The 13,088-nt window shown below is 39.0% G+C and overlaps 2 protein-coding genes across 2 annotated transcripts in view; one reads left to right on the plus strand and one right to left on the minus strand.

The window, feature by feature from the left end:
- wdfy1 (WD repeat and FYVE domain containing 1) overlaps nucleotides 1-6,585 on the plus strand; it is a 14,358-nt gene extending 7,773 nt beyond the window's left edge. Inside the window, exons 8-12 of the mRNA XM_032505060.1 lie at nucleotides 515-620; nucleotides 953-1,054; nucleotides 1,135-1,265; nucleotides 1,615-1,723; nucleotides 2,330-6,585. Of these exons, the coding sequence (XP_032360951.1) occupies nucleotides 515-620; nucleotides 953-1,054; nucleotides 1,135-1,265; nucleotides 1,615-1,723; nucleotides 2,330-2,389 (508 nt within the window). The 3' untranslated portion in view covers nucleotides 2,390-6,585. The remainder of the gene's footprint in view (nucleotides 1-514; nucleotides 621-952; nucleotides 1,055-1,134; nucleotides 1,266-1,614; nucleotides 1,724-2,329) is intronic.
- A 37-nt stretch (nucleotides 6,586-6,622) lies between these two features.
- dhrs12la (dehydrogenase/reductase 12-like a) overlaps nucleotides 6,623-13,088 on the minus strand; it is an 8,539-nt gene continuing 2,073 nt past the window's right edge. The window contains exons 2-10 of the mRNA XM_032505156.1: nucleotides 12,856-12,989; nucleotides 11,758-11,840; nucleotides 11,562-11,657; nucleotides 11,317-11,398; nucleotides 11,165-11,226; nucleotides 10,116-10,220; nucleotides 9,371-9,461; nucleotides 9,069-9,206; nucleotides 6,623-7,595 (exon numbers count right to left, since the gene is read on the minus strand). Coding sequence (XP_032361047.1) covers nucleotides 7,480-7,595; nucleotides 9,069-9,206; nucleotides 9,371-9,461; nucleotides 10,116-10,220; nucleotides 11,165-11,226; nucleotides 11,317-11,398; nucleotides 11,562-11,657; nucleotides 11,758-11,840; nucleotides 12,856-12,989 — 907 coding nt within the window. The 3' untranslated portion in view covers nucleotides 6,623-7,479. The remainder of the gene's footprint in view (nucleotides 7,596-9,068; nucleotides 9,207-9,370; nucleotides 9,462-10,115; nucleotides 10,221-11,164; nucleotides 11,227-11,316; nucleotides 11,399-11,561; nucleotides 11,658-11,757; nucleotides 11,841-12,855; nucleotides 12,990-13,088) is intronic.

Consider the following 13,088-nt stretch of genomic DNA (forward strand, 5'->3'; position numbering starts at 1 on the left):
CTTCATCTGTCCTGTCAAAAATAAAGACCGAAAATGTATTTTATATACTTCCATATATGGAGCATTGTAGTATAGAACAGTATGGAAGTTGAGCAAAAATGCTATTGTCAATGTAGTCAGTAAAAATGATAAAAGTGTTTGTGTGTCAGCCTATTGAAAAAAACAATTCAAATGGCCCTTTTGATCTTTCGGAATTTTATTTTTAATATTAAAGTTCTGTCAGTTTTCTTTGTAGTATTGTATTGTTTCACCTGCTATTCGTATCTTTATACTTGCTTTATGGTGCTTTATGTATTAAAGCAGTATTAATCCATTTTTCGGCCACTACCTCTTATTCTTTAATTCTAACAACTGAACTAAACAGTAAACATGCAGCCTACATATCCAGACAAATTGTAATGAAAGGTTAAAACGCTCAGTAGAGTTGCAATGTCACTGTGAAAATACTGCTTTTGCTAGAATTATTATTAAATTATAATTAAAATTCGTTCTCTGTATTCAATGTCTCCCTCAGTGAGCGTGTTCAGGCCATTCGTTACCTCCAGTTGACCAGGCAGCTGGTGTCGTGCTCGGCCGACGGAGGCATGGCAGTGTGGAACATGGACACACAGAGAGAAGAGGTCTGCTTTCTACGTTTTTCTCATAGATGCTTGTTTAAAAAGGCAATAGTGTCTGACATAGAATTTGAATTGACTTTAAAAGGCAGATTAGCTGTACGCTACACTGATACATATGTAATTTCTTCATTTTTAGTGGACAATAAATTCTAGTATAATAGTCAATGGAATGTGCAGTATTAAAAGTTGGTTGTAAATAATTTTGTTTCTCCTCTCTATTTTTGTCTCAATGTCTTTGCATGGGTACCTATGATGTCTGCAGTACTTCTATGTCTATACGGAGCATTAATTTAGTCATATTTAATGGTATCTTTTAACTGCATGTGCATCTGCAGGCGCCCCAGTGGTTAGACAGCGACTCTTGTCAGAAGTGCGAGCAGCCTTTCTTCTGGAACATCAAGCAGATGTGGGACACTAAGACCATGGGGCTCAGACAGGTAGGAGTTTGATCAGTAGCATTAGCGGTTGTGAGTCCCTCAGTCACCCTAATATACAATTGTTTTTTACTTTTGTGCAGCACCACTGCAGGAAGTGCGGCAATGCTGTGTGTGGAAAATGTAGTTCTAAACGCACCACATTCCCAATCATGGGCTTCGAGTTCCCGGTGCGGGTGTGTGATGCCTGTTTTGATACCATCAAAGAAGAAGAGTGAGTAAAGGCCTTCTCTACATTTTGTAATAATTGATTATATTGTATCCCTATTTCAGAGTAATGAGGGAAACTGATTTTTGTGTGTGTGTGTGTGTGTGTGTGTGTGTGTGTGTGTGTGTGGTGTGTGGTGGCTGTGTGTGTGGTGTGTGTGTGTGTGTGGTGGTGTGTGTGTGTGTGTGTGTGTGTGTGTGTGTGTGTGTGTGTGTGTGTGTGTGTGTGTGTGTGTGTGTGTGTGTGTGTGTGTGGTGTGTGTGTGTGTGTGTGTGTGTGTGTGTGTGTGTGTGTGTGTGTGTGTGCGGCGCGCGCGCGCGCGCGGTCGCGTGCGTGCGTGAGTGCGTTTGTGTAGTCGAACACCATTGGCCACGTTCCATGAGGGGAAACACAACATCGCCCACATGGACATGGACCCATCCAGAGGCCTGATGGTCACTTGTGGAAGCGACCGCATTGTTAAGGTCAACAACAGTTGTTTGATTCCAGATAATTCATGCATGTATTCAGGTTGTGTCAAACACAGGAAATCAGCGTCTCTGCAGGCAGCCCAAAAACCGCTGTGCAGCCACACAGACCTGCTGGCAGAGTCTTTTTAATCCTCAATTAAACTTTTGTATTAAATACACAAAGTACAGTACCCAAGAAAGTATGTGAGTGAACACAGCTGCACACACACAGGCACTGCCTATGTGCTTGCATTCTTATAAAACAACTTTATAGACACTCTTAAAATGTTGCAGTTGCAAGTTTTTCATGGAGACACAACCTTTTTGAATAGGTTCAAACATTTGTGGTAGTCAGTCTTTCAGGTGTGGAGGTCTTCTATATCTTGTGGTACTTTTCTGTAAGAATCATGTTTTCATTGGTTCCTTTACTTCACCTTTCAATTTATTTCCATTGTGCAATTTGGTGTAAATTACTAGTAAAAATTCTGCCTGAAGATAACTTGAAAGTATTCAAGAAAAAAACAGAAATGGTTCACGAGTCCTCTCAGTAATAATGTAGAATCCTTAAACGTGGCTTTGCACCAGGCCTTTATCATTATTATTGGCTCTTTGTCTCCACAGATCTGGGATGTGACGCAGGTGGTTGGCTGTAGCTTAGCAACAGGCTTCTCTTCGCGTTGATTGGCCCGGCCCACGACATGGTCCCCCCTGTGCTCTGCACACTCTTCTAATGTCATGGAAACCCCTCTGTACAGTATATCTTCCCATCATCTACTGGGATTTTCAGCTACAACCAGGCCTTGTGTGTGTGAGTGTGAGTGTGGGTGTGGGGGGGTGTGGCCCTACACATTTCTTTTGCTTCTCAAACATTTATTTTCACTAGCTGTCATGAAAGTGTGTGTGACTTTTTGAACTGATTCGAAACAGAACCCTAAGCACAATGGTGTGTGCATGCATTGTAATGATTTCTCCTATGGGAGGAATAGTATTGATATTAGTGTTTACAATATATTTCCCATGCTTCTTTTGACAAAGGGCATTTGTTTATTACCCTTGCACTGTAAAGTTAAGTTTCACTAAGTCGCTGACCTGGAAGTGCTGTACAAACATACACTAGCTTGCTTTTTACCATGGCCCACTACCTGCATATTACTCAGTCACTGTAACGTGTAAAAAAAAACAAAAAAAACTAATCATCTGTAAATACCCTTGCATCATGTGTATAGTAGATAGACTCACTGATCAAAGTGATCAGCTTTTTCAGTCTTTTTTTTCCTCTCTGTTTCAGTTTTGTTTTCTTTCACTAGTTGGCCTTAAATCACTCTCAGGAGGTTTTACATCAGTAGGTTGTCAGTGGGCGGATGCTCTTCATATCGGTTATAATCATTATTAATGTGTAATCACTCCAGCTTGGTAAGAAAATCAATAGAACAGCCTCTTTCTTGTTAAATGACGGAAATCGCTTGATACCCTCAAAAGATGCTGCCATACAAATTTGATGGACTTGTCAGATGTTTGCATGACATCGCTGACCCAGCCAGGTGAGGCAGGGGAAATTGAAATATGTTGCCATGGTAACATGCACTGACAGTGGCAGCATCACCACGGCCAGCCTGAGGTGAACCAGTCACTGTTCATTTGAATAGTGGGACTTTCCTTGATCGTTTCAGATTCATGGGTTTTGAGTCCCCAACTTCTTTTGGGTAAAAACAAGTTTAAACAAATAGCACAGGATCACCACCTCCTAGATATGTATCACTCTCTTAAAAAAAACTTTATTTGGGTAGGTCGATACCATGCACCACTTGCGGTGTACACTCAATATTCAAATGCCTTGTGAGAATTACTATTCATCTGTAATTTTAAAAAAAAATTCAAAAATATTGCACGTTTTTGTGGCGCAAAATTGGAAATCCCCCCCACCAAAAAGGCACTTAGGCACTGGACAGGTACTCTAAACTACATGTAGCACTAAATGCTGAATCGCGGGTCAGATCAGGGATGCCTGTGTTTGTTCAAAAGCCTTAAAAAGAGAGACACACACACAAAGCCTTTTTAGTGGTTTATCAGTGCGTATGACTGTTCACTCATTACCTCTCAAGCATTCACCTCGTTCTAAAGCTCTGGGTGTCTTGTTTGCGTTTCTTCATCCTGTTGTTTTGTTGTTGCAAATTCTGTTCTAAGCTCTTCTATTTTTTCCACATACACATCTGTGTATTAAGGATGTCTCGTAAAGCTTTCACCACTGCACTAAATTGCACAACTCGTGGTTCTTTGTCTTTGTATTAAACAAAACATTTTTGTAAGTTCAGATCCGGGAGGGGTTAAAGCTGGATACGATGTAGCGTCCTTGTAAATAATGACTAGTATCTTCTAATGTTAGACTAACGCTTGCCTTTATTGTAAGTTGGAACTATTTGCATTATAATGTTGGAATTCCTGATTTCAAAATGTAGTCACATTCCAGGTTTTTGATCATGTAGTGTATATTTATATTTGTAGTAAAGTATTTATCTATTATCATTGTAAATGGTTGTTTACTTTTCTTTGTGCTCACCTAGTAGAAGCACATGCAAACTCAGTAATGTTGAGATGGACTGCAGTGTCAGAACATAGTATTTTACTTCCTAACATAGACAGAGATTGAATGAGTAATCAATATGACTGCTATTGTTTCCTATCAACCAGACCTTACTCCATGATTTTTAGACATAACACAGAAATACTTGTGGTTAGGCTGAAAGCTGATACTTATTCAATCTGTCACTAGCTAATATTCTGCACAAATGTTCATTCATTTTAAGTTTCTGTCCCTTTGGTTGTTTCCCTCCAAACAAAATGAATTTTGGTAATCAGTAGAAACTTTTGTATTCTGGAAGCTGACTTAAATCGTTCTTCATAATTATCAAAAATTAAATATAAAATATATTATTAGTCTCATTTTGTTTTTTGTTTTCTTGTTTTTTTGGGCCTTTTCTGCCTTTAATGGACAGGACAGCTAAGTGAGAAAGGGGGAAGACATGCAGGAAATTGCCACAGGTCTGACACAAACCCTGGACCTCTGCAACGAGGAATAAACCTCTACGTATATGTGCGCCTGCTCTACCAACTGAGTCATCCCAGCCACTTAGCCTCCATTAATCGACTGATAATTGCTTTTTATTATAAAAAAAAAAAAAAACTTGGGTGAAGCCAAACAACCTGAAAACACGACATTGACATATCACTTTATAGAGATGTTATGGTGAATATGTAATCAAGCTGTTGCCTATTCACATGACATGGAGCAACATTAGCTACACCAAAACAATTGGCCAAAAAACAAAAAGCTAAAAAGACTCCCTAGCCCACCAGGGTTAGCAGAACAAGTCCAATATGAACTCTTTTCTAAACTTGAAACTCTGGCTGTTGAACACACCACTATGTTAACCAGCTAGCCGCTAACTTTGTCTGCTGTTTAATGTTCGGCTGCTCGAAACAATGTTGATAACAGTAGAGGCTGGAAAATCAAAACATTGAGCTAAAAGAAGCTAAAAATGGTCTTTGCTCCTGCAAAAGAGGAAGCTGCCGTTTCGGTACAACAGTTCCAGGGCCACATCCATTCTACAACCCTAGTTACTGAACAAAACTGTCCTCCTCTGCAAGTGCCAACACTTAAGCTAACCGCTAGCTATGAAGGGTTAAGGAAGGTCCAGAGTTGGGTGAACATTGTTTCAGTTTTCCTCAACTTTGTTGGCCACTTGGTGGCAGCAGAACAACACGCAAAGAACAGTAACATATTATCACCTTATTTTACCTTGTTGTGTCAAATGTGCTGGCAAACATTCTGTGAGAAATATCAGGCTCTTTAGTTGCCAAATACATGTAAATGCTTTAATATGTTAATGTCTTTATGGAAACTTGGTTGATATAAATTGGTATGTGCCATAATAACCAAAACAACATGCTGAACCCTATGTAGACCTGAGGAAATGCAGAATGGGGTAATAATTACACAAAGGATTCCTTTCTAATTCCTTGTAGTTATTTGATCCATTATTAATACAAACATACTGATTACAACTCTGTCATGCTTTCAAAACTCTTACTGTAGCTGAACCTCTGTTGTTTGGAAACAGACATCAACTAGCTCATGAACAATTTTCAGTCAAGCACAGTATTGGAAAACTGATCTCAGTCAAACCCTTAAGTAGCATATAGAGTCGCACAGCGTCATCTGGGATCTACAGGGTTATTGACAATGCTACCGTACAATCAGAAGTCAAAGCTCTCCTTTCCTTTTTCAGTGAACTGGACATGCTTCTTCCGGTGATTTTTTTATCATGTCATTGTCAGAGATTGTGTTTGGTGATAAAAAAGGCTTTCTGGCTATGGAGGCTTAACTCCACCGCAGAATGACAGAATGTTAAAGGTATGATGGATGGCAAGATTAGCTGTTTACAGAAACCGCAAATAAAACAGATCTTCAGAACTGCCGGCCAATCTCGGGAAGGAGGGCATAGATTTTCTCATGTTGTAAATGGTTTATTTCCTTAGATGGAGCAGTTCTAGGAGTTGTTTTTTTGCCAACTGCAGTTCATCAAACACTAGAATCAATGGCCTTCATGTTGATGAGAACACATCAACACTTTTGAAGTTGACTCATTTTCCACAACACCATGGCCCATAATATCAAACTGTAAATTGGTTTCCGTTTGGTTTGACTTCAGATGCTTGTAAAAGACACTTGCTGTTGTTAATGTATCTATCAAAAAGTAATTGTATTTTTAAATAATTTTGTTGACAATACAGTACTGATTTAAATCTGTCTGGGCCCTCAAAACAGGGCACCTTAGAGAAAAGAATGGATGCTTAATAAAGATATTCTGATATGTTTATTTGACTGTTTTTTATTATTCTGGATAATGTAAAAAAAAAAAATCAGTAATACTCTTTATTTAAGCAGACATTTACAAGGTAAACTTAGTCAGTAAAAGGAATTTTTAAAGGTGCTGGCAGATATTACTGAGTCATTAATTCAATAAGTTTATTGCGCGTCAAGTGATGCTGTTGTGTGGTGAATTAAAAAGGCACACGGCTAGTAAAGAGAGCACCTCAACTCCAGCTTGAGCTCAACCTGCACAGTACAGAAGCTGCAATACAGTAAAGCAAATACACAAGTTACTTACATAGCTATTAAATACACATCACATTGCACGTTTGCAAGTCGTCAAGACGAGAGGTTGAACCCATAGCTGGTGTTGTGAATTAATAACATAGGGTGTGTGAGTGACTTTGGTCACATCAGATTCCCATCTGATTGACAACTTTCATAAAGTCACAGTAACAGACGTGGTTGTGTGTGCGCGTTTGTGTGGTTTGTGAAGGTGCTCTCTCTATCAGCAAGATAAAATCCTTTGAAAACTCATTTGAAAGCACCATCACTATCAAACACTCTAACAATCACATGTTAATCCTTATAAAGTTAAATATGAAAATGTGTTATATAAATAGTTATAAAGCATTGCAAATCTGGCTCATCCCTCTGTTATAGCTGAGTTTAATCTGGCATTGTAAGGCTGGATTTCACAGTATATCTTCATACTTTTTTCCGAGCCAGTGACCACAGGTAGAGTTAACACTCCAAATGCTTTGGATAAAAATGGACCTCGAAATATTCCCTCTCCTGGAGTGTATTGTATCAGGAGGGATAAAATACTGAGCCCAGCCTTGGTCAGTGTGAACAGATGCTGTTAGTGTTGTTGCTGTACTGGTAACCAGTTCCTGCTGCCTCAGTGTGGCTGAAATGTCTTGGCCAAGTCCTCCAGCACAGACAGTAACTTCTGCTCCTCCAGGGCAGAGCTGTGGGTCCAGGCAAGCGGCAGGTGGGTGGACACCATCTTTCGGTCTGTGAACAAACACACAAATTGATTGAACATAAAGGTGTGTACATGTAAGAACTATCTATTGACTCATGTATATGCCCTAGCCTAGTTCGGAATGATTTCTACAAGGTGTCAGGGGGTCAGCTGTGATATGCCCTGTGTTTAAAAGGCAATACAGGCCAAGCGCACGTACAAACAACCTGCTCAGATTGGTTGACAAAACGCAAACAAAGGATTCATTTTCAAGCTTCATCCTCAACGGCGGCAGACTCAGATCTCACCTGACTCGATTCAAACACCAGGGGTCAATTTGAAACCTTTTTAATGCCATATCGACAGCAATTTAATACTGGTTTCACAATCCTCATCATTAATGATGGAAAAAAATAGAAGACAATATATGGCCCAGGAATATATATACTGTATAATTTTTCCATTACTTCCTAGCAGTTTTTAACCATAGATTGCATTGGTATCATAACTTAAATTTTTGGACAAGGATAAGAATAAGATACAATGCAGACACATACAATGGATGGATTAACCAATGAAAAATGATTTGTAGGCCTTTTTTGAGGAAACTGAATTTAAAGCTTCTTTAACTTCAATAATTACAATCTTCATGATGAAATTTCCACACTATCTTAGCTGTGTGCTTTTATTATTTTCAACAAGAATAAACACGAGCAAACAATAGCAATGGATTGAAATACTGCAGCCTAATTGATGTGCTCATAGTTTCAACAAGATTGGATGCCAGGTTTACAACTTGCATGGCAATGCCAAAATCAAAATGTGCCAGTGTTTCCAAGATAACGGTAAATATTGCCTTATAGACAGCTGTTACAATTTTGCCACCCACAGCAGTTTTGCTTAGCGGGTGTTGACATGAAATGACAGGAAAAAAAACAAACTGACTTGTGTTTGGATTTGTTATCAAATATGAAAGCTTCCCTGCCTAAAATTGCAAAAAGAGGACACTAGATACAATTCCATTATATTCCATTACATTAAAAATGAATGCAGTGTGTTTGTGTCTCGGTTAAAGTGAGATTTTCATAGTAGGCCACAATCTCCCTCTTAAAAGCCACTGGGGCCATTTTGCGTGTGTGTGTGTGCGTGTGTGTGTGTGTGTATATACACTTTTTTGCACACACATTTGTATGTATATACTCATAGAGACACTGTACTCTCTGGCAGTATCTGGCACCAAAAGCAGCCCACTCCAGCTGCAATGGACCCAGGCCAAACCCTCACGCACTCTCTCTCTCACACACACACACACCACCATGCTGACCCACAACTGACAAACAACATATAATTATGCCAACAGTGTTCGCCTCTCATCTCTTCTCCCTTTCATACAGTTTGTTTTTTTTAATCTAGGGGTGCTAAAGTTGTATCTTTGTCTTTTTTGCCAAGATTGTTTTTAATACACAAATCCCTTTTAAATAAGCAGGTAAATAAAAATGACAAAGATTGCTTTTGCAACATACCCTGGTAGAAACGCCCGCTGGGGTTTGTAGTTGCAGCCTCAGAGACAGCCAGCCAAATCACTGTGTCAGCCCCCTGCTCTGGGGTCCGCAGACTGTCCTTCATAGATTGATGGAAGTCTGGCATGGCATTGGCCACCGCTAGGACAGACGGACAGAGACAGAAAGGGACAAAAACAAACTTGGATAATGATTAGGAAGCAAGAAGGGCTTTTTTTTAATACAGAATGATTTAGCGTAATTTGTTCAAAAAAGTGGTGGTTGATTTGTAGTGTTCAGTGTGTATGTGTCTAAGGGGCCTGTACCTGGAGTGTCAACCCAGCCTGGATGCATGACGGAGAAGTGGATGTTAGTGTGAGTCTTTGCCAGCTGCTCTGTCATCACCACCTGCTGCCTCTGGAAGACATACACACACACAAACACAAATGAATAAATGTGTCTTAAGAGAGAAGAAGGGTTGGACTCTAAGCAGGTGAGGCTCACATGTCTCTTTTTCCATGTCAGTATCAGTCTAGCTAAACATTGCTCAGATGTCGTTTGATGAATCATAGTTCCCTGTAATATCATACAAAACAGGATGTAACTTACATGGGCTTTCAAGTTTTTGGATGGAAACTTCCATTTGCCAATATTTAGATTCATACGCAACATAAATATATTAAAATCCTAGCAGGATAACATGCAGATTAAAATGTGACACCACCATTTACATCACTCACTTAAGGTTCATTGTGGTACCGATGGACTCTACAATCAGAATATAATCTAAAACCCTGCACCAACCATATACTTCATTAGGGAAAACCAATATTTTAGAGTTTGACCAATGAATCATGAATCATCAGCTGCAAATATCTACTCTGCATTTTATTGCAGATGTTTTTTTTTAATGTTAAAATTGTATTTTATTTTAACATGAAAATACTGTACATTTGATATGTTTTGTCTGTTTTGTTGCAAACACTTGAGGACGGTGAAGCCTGACAGTCCATCAGCTGCGATCTTTGCTGAGTCTTAACAGATCAGCAGGTATTAAAGCTGTCTTCTTACTTTGTGCTGGGCGTAGACCATGGTGCCGTCATAGCGGCCTCTCTCAGACTGCAGGTTTCCCGTCCTGAGCTTCTGCACCAACATTCCCCCTGATGACACTGTGATCTGACCATAGACAGAGGGGAACATGGGTGAGGGGCGGAACAAGGAGCTGGGGTTGATATATGTATGATATAAAAACCCAGTTTTATATCATGCCTATATGCTATACACAGTGGTGGAACACCTAAGTACATGTATTCAAGTATTTGAATATACTTTGTGGTATATTTGTATTTCCATTTTACATTTCAGAGGTAAATATCATACTTCATTTATCTGACAGCTATAGTGGCTAGTTACCTTGGAGAGGATGATTTTACATACAAAACCTATGATAAAATATGATACGTAGTAACAGAACAAACTACCACACTGTTTATATAAAATGGTAACAATTAGCTACATTAAAAGATACATAACATGTAAGCCGCTATTACGTTGCTTATGTGGTATGCATACTTAATTATAATATTAAATGAACATGAAAATAAACATGAAATAAGACAGTGGTCAGTGAGTACATTTTTCAAAAAATAATACTTTTTTTTAATGCAGAACTACATGTCATGTGGTGTTTTTTTGTAGTTTACTAAAGACATTACTTTTTCCGTCGCTGACTGAATATACAGTCTTATTTTTTACAGTGAAATAATAAATACATCAGACCTTTTCCTCAGCTTATGACCCTGTGTTATTAGTAAAGAATTCCTTGTATGCCTGAAATGTTCTTTTTACTAATGTTTAATAAGATAAGTGTCTGATTGATGTGATCAAATTATTGTGATTAAAATAGCCAAAACCAAGTGGCTCAAACTCCTAAAATGTTCATTAAAATGATGGATTACACTGACCAGTGCAACACTATCTAAAGTCTATGAACTTTTCCTAAATGTTTTGAAAATAATAAAGGTCCATACCTTCTGTGAGGTAAGACAAACCTACAGTCGAGCAGATAGTAGGATATTGTGACGTGGCAAACAAACACAGGTTGTGTCTCCCAGACTCACCACTCTGGGATCGGCACTCTTCTCGAGCAAGGGAATCAGACTCTTGGTAAGAATGTAAACTCCTAGTGTCAAACAAAAACAAAACATAACTATACCATATTTCCTTTTTTATCAGCGTTCCCTTTACACCTCACCCCTGAGCTGTGACTTACCAAGGACGTTGGAGGCGAAGCTCTTCTCAAGCCCTTCAGCGTTGGTATCCCTCTGACTCATGATGGCGCCCGCGTTATTGATCTGCATAGATTACAACACATGAGAGGAAAGAAAAAGAGAGGGAAAGTGAAGTAGGTGCCAACACAAAACCAAACGTGAACTCTGACAAAGTTAAAAACAGTAAAATAATAATCACATTGCCGTATGTTTCCAAATATTAAAATAGCTAACCCATGTCACTCACCAGTACATTGAGGGCCTTGTACTTTCTCTTAAAGGCCTCAGCAAACTCCCAGACCTTCTTGGTCTCAGACAGGTCCAGGATGTGGACATACACCTCCTGTAAGGACACCGGCCATTTAGAATAATGAATAATGCAACGTCTGAGGAACCAGACAATTTGAAGGCTTTCTGTCGGTGTCTGTTGAGTCATACTGTACTTTATTTCCAGTCTCCTTCACAATATCAGCCCTCGCCTCCTCGGCCTTGTCCTTGTTCCTGCACACCATGTGGATCGTTCCGCCTGTGAAAGAAAATGGAATACACGTCATTCTTTTCTAGCTGAGAACTGACCTCAACAAATTTTCAACAGGAGAAGAGTATTAAATTTACTGACAACTTTTGTGGGACGCAGCTAACTTTATGCAAACTTGGGAAGTTTGAAGTACAGCTATGGCATTTTGAAATGTGTTTGGGAGCATCAACTCATTGTGTGGCTGCCTTTTCCAAGATTTTTTTTGTGTGTGCCTTTTTACCGTATCTAATTTGCATTCATTGTAGTTTTGACTAACAAGTTAAGGGGAATGTGTAAGGGCTAGTGATTTTTACCATTAGCAAAAAATGTTTCTCCTTTGTTGTAGATGGTGGAACTTAGAATCTGGGAGATCCTGTGTGGTAGTAGTTGCTGAAAACATATTTTCATTGCTGTCTTCTATTTGTCCAGCACCTCCTTCAATGGTATTTGGAATGCACTACTATGCGGTGTTAGCAGTTGCTGCCTAAGTCATAAAAGTCAAGATTGATGGTTGCAAAAGAATAAATTAAATGTAAACAGTAACAAGCAAATATTTGTGGGTTTTCTTTTGCTATATCTTTGTATTTAAGCACAAATTTTACACTAAGTTTTACTAGTGTTTTGTGCTTTTCACATATTAATAACGCTGGTCCTTAGTCTATCTGTAGGGTTTCCTGGTGGCAGCCAGTTCCTTTTCATGTGGCATCTGGGTTTGTACCTGTGTGATTATAACCTGCGTCCAGGCTACTTTATTAAATAATTTATCATCACTATGTGGTGTTGGCTTTATGTAATTATTGTCCACCATACTGTTACCTGACCTTTTTGATTTTATTTGTATGATTCAAAATGGGAATGTCTCATGACTGCTAATATTTTGTACTATTCCTATCATTAAACAATTACCCCTACTAAAAATAGTATTAAAAATATTTTTTTCCAAGCAATAGTATCAATCACAACACGTGTTGTTTGTCTTTATACATGAGTTAAATTGCTGAAAAACAGGCGGTAGGATTGGCACCTTTCTTAGCGATGGTCATAGCAGTAGCTTTCCCAATGCCACTATTGGCTCCTGTTATCATGAAGGAACGTCCAGCCATGGACACCTCCAGGTCCTTCTCCACAAACCTCTTAGAGGCTGACAGGAAGGCATTCCTGCAGGATATAAACATCCACTGCATTACATTCATGTCAGCAACATCTTTACTGTATCAGTCAGGATTGTAGTACTCGAGTCCGGTCTTGGACTCGAGT

The sequence above is a fragment of the Etheostoma spectabile genome, chromosome 3 (genome assembly GCF_008692095.1).
Source record: "Etheostoma spectabile isolate EspeVRDwgs_2016 chromosome 3, UIUC_Espe_1.0, whole genome shotgun sequence".
Lineage (NCBI taxonomy): Eukaryota > Metazoa > Chordata > Actinopteri > Perciformes > Percidae > Etheostoma > Etheostoma spectabile.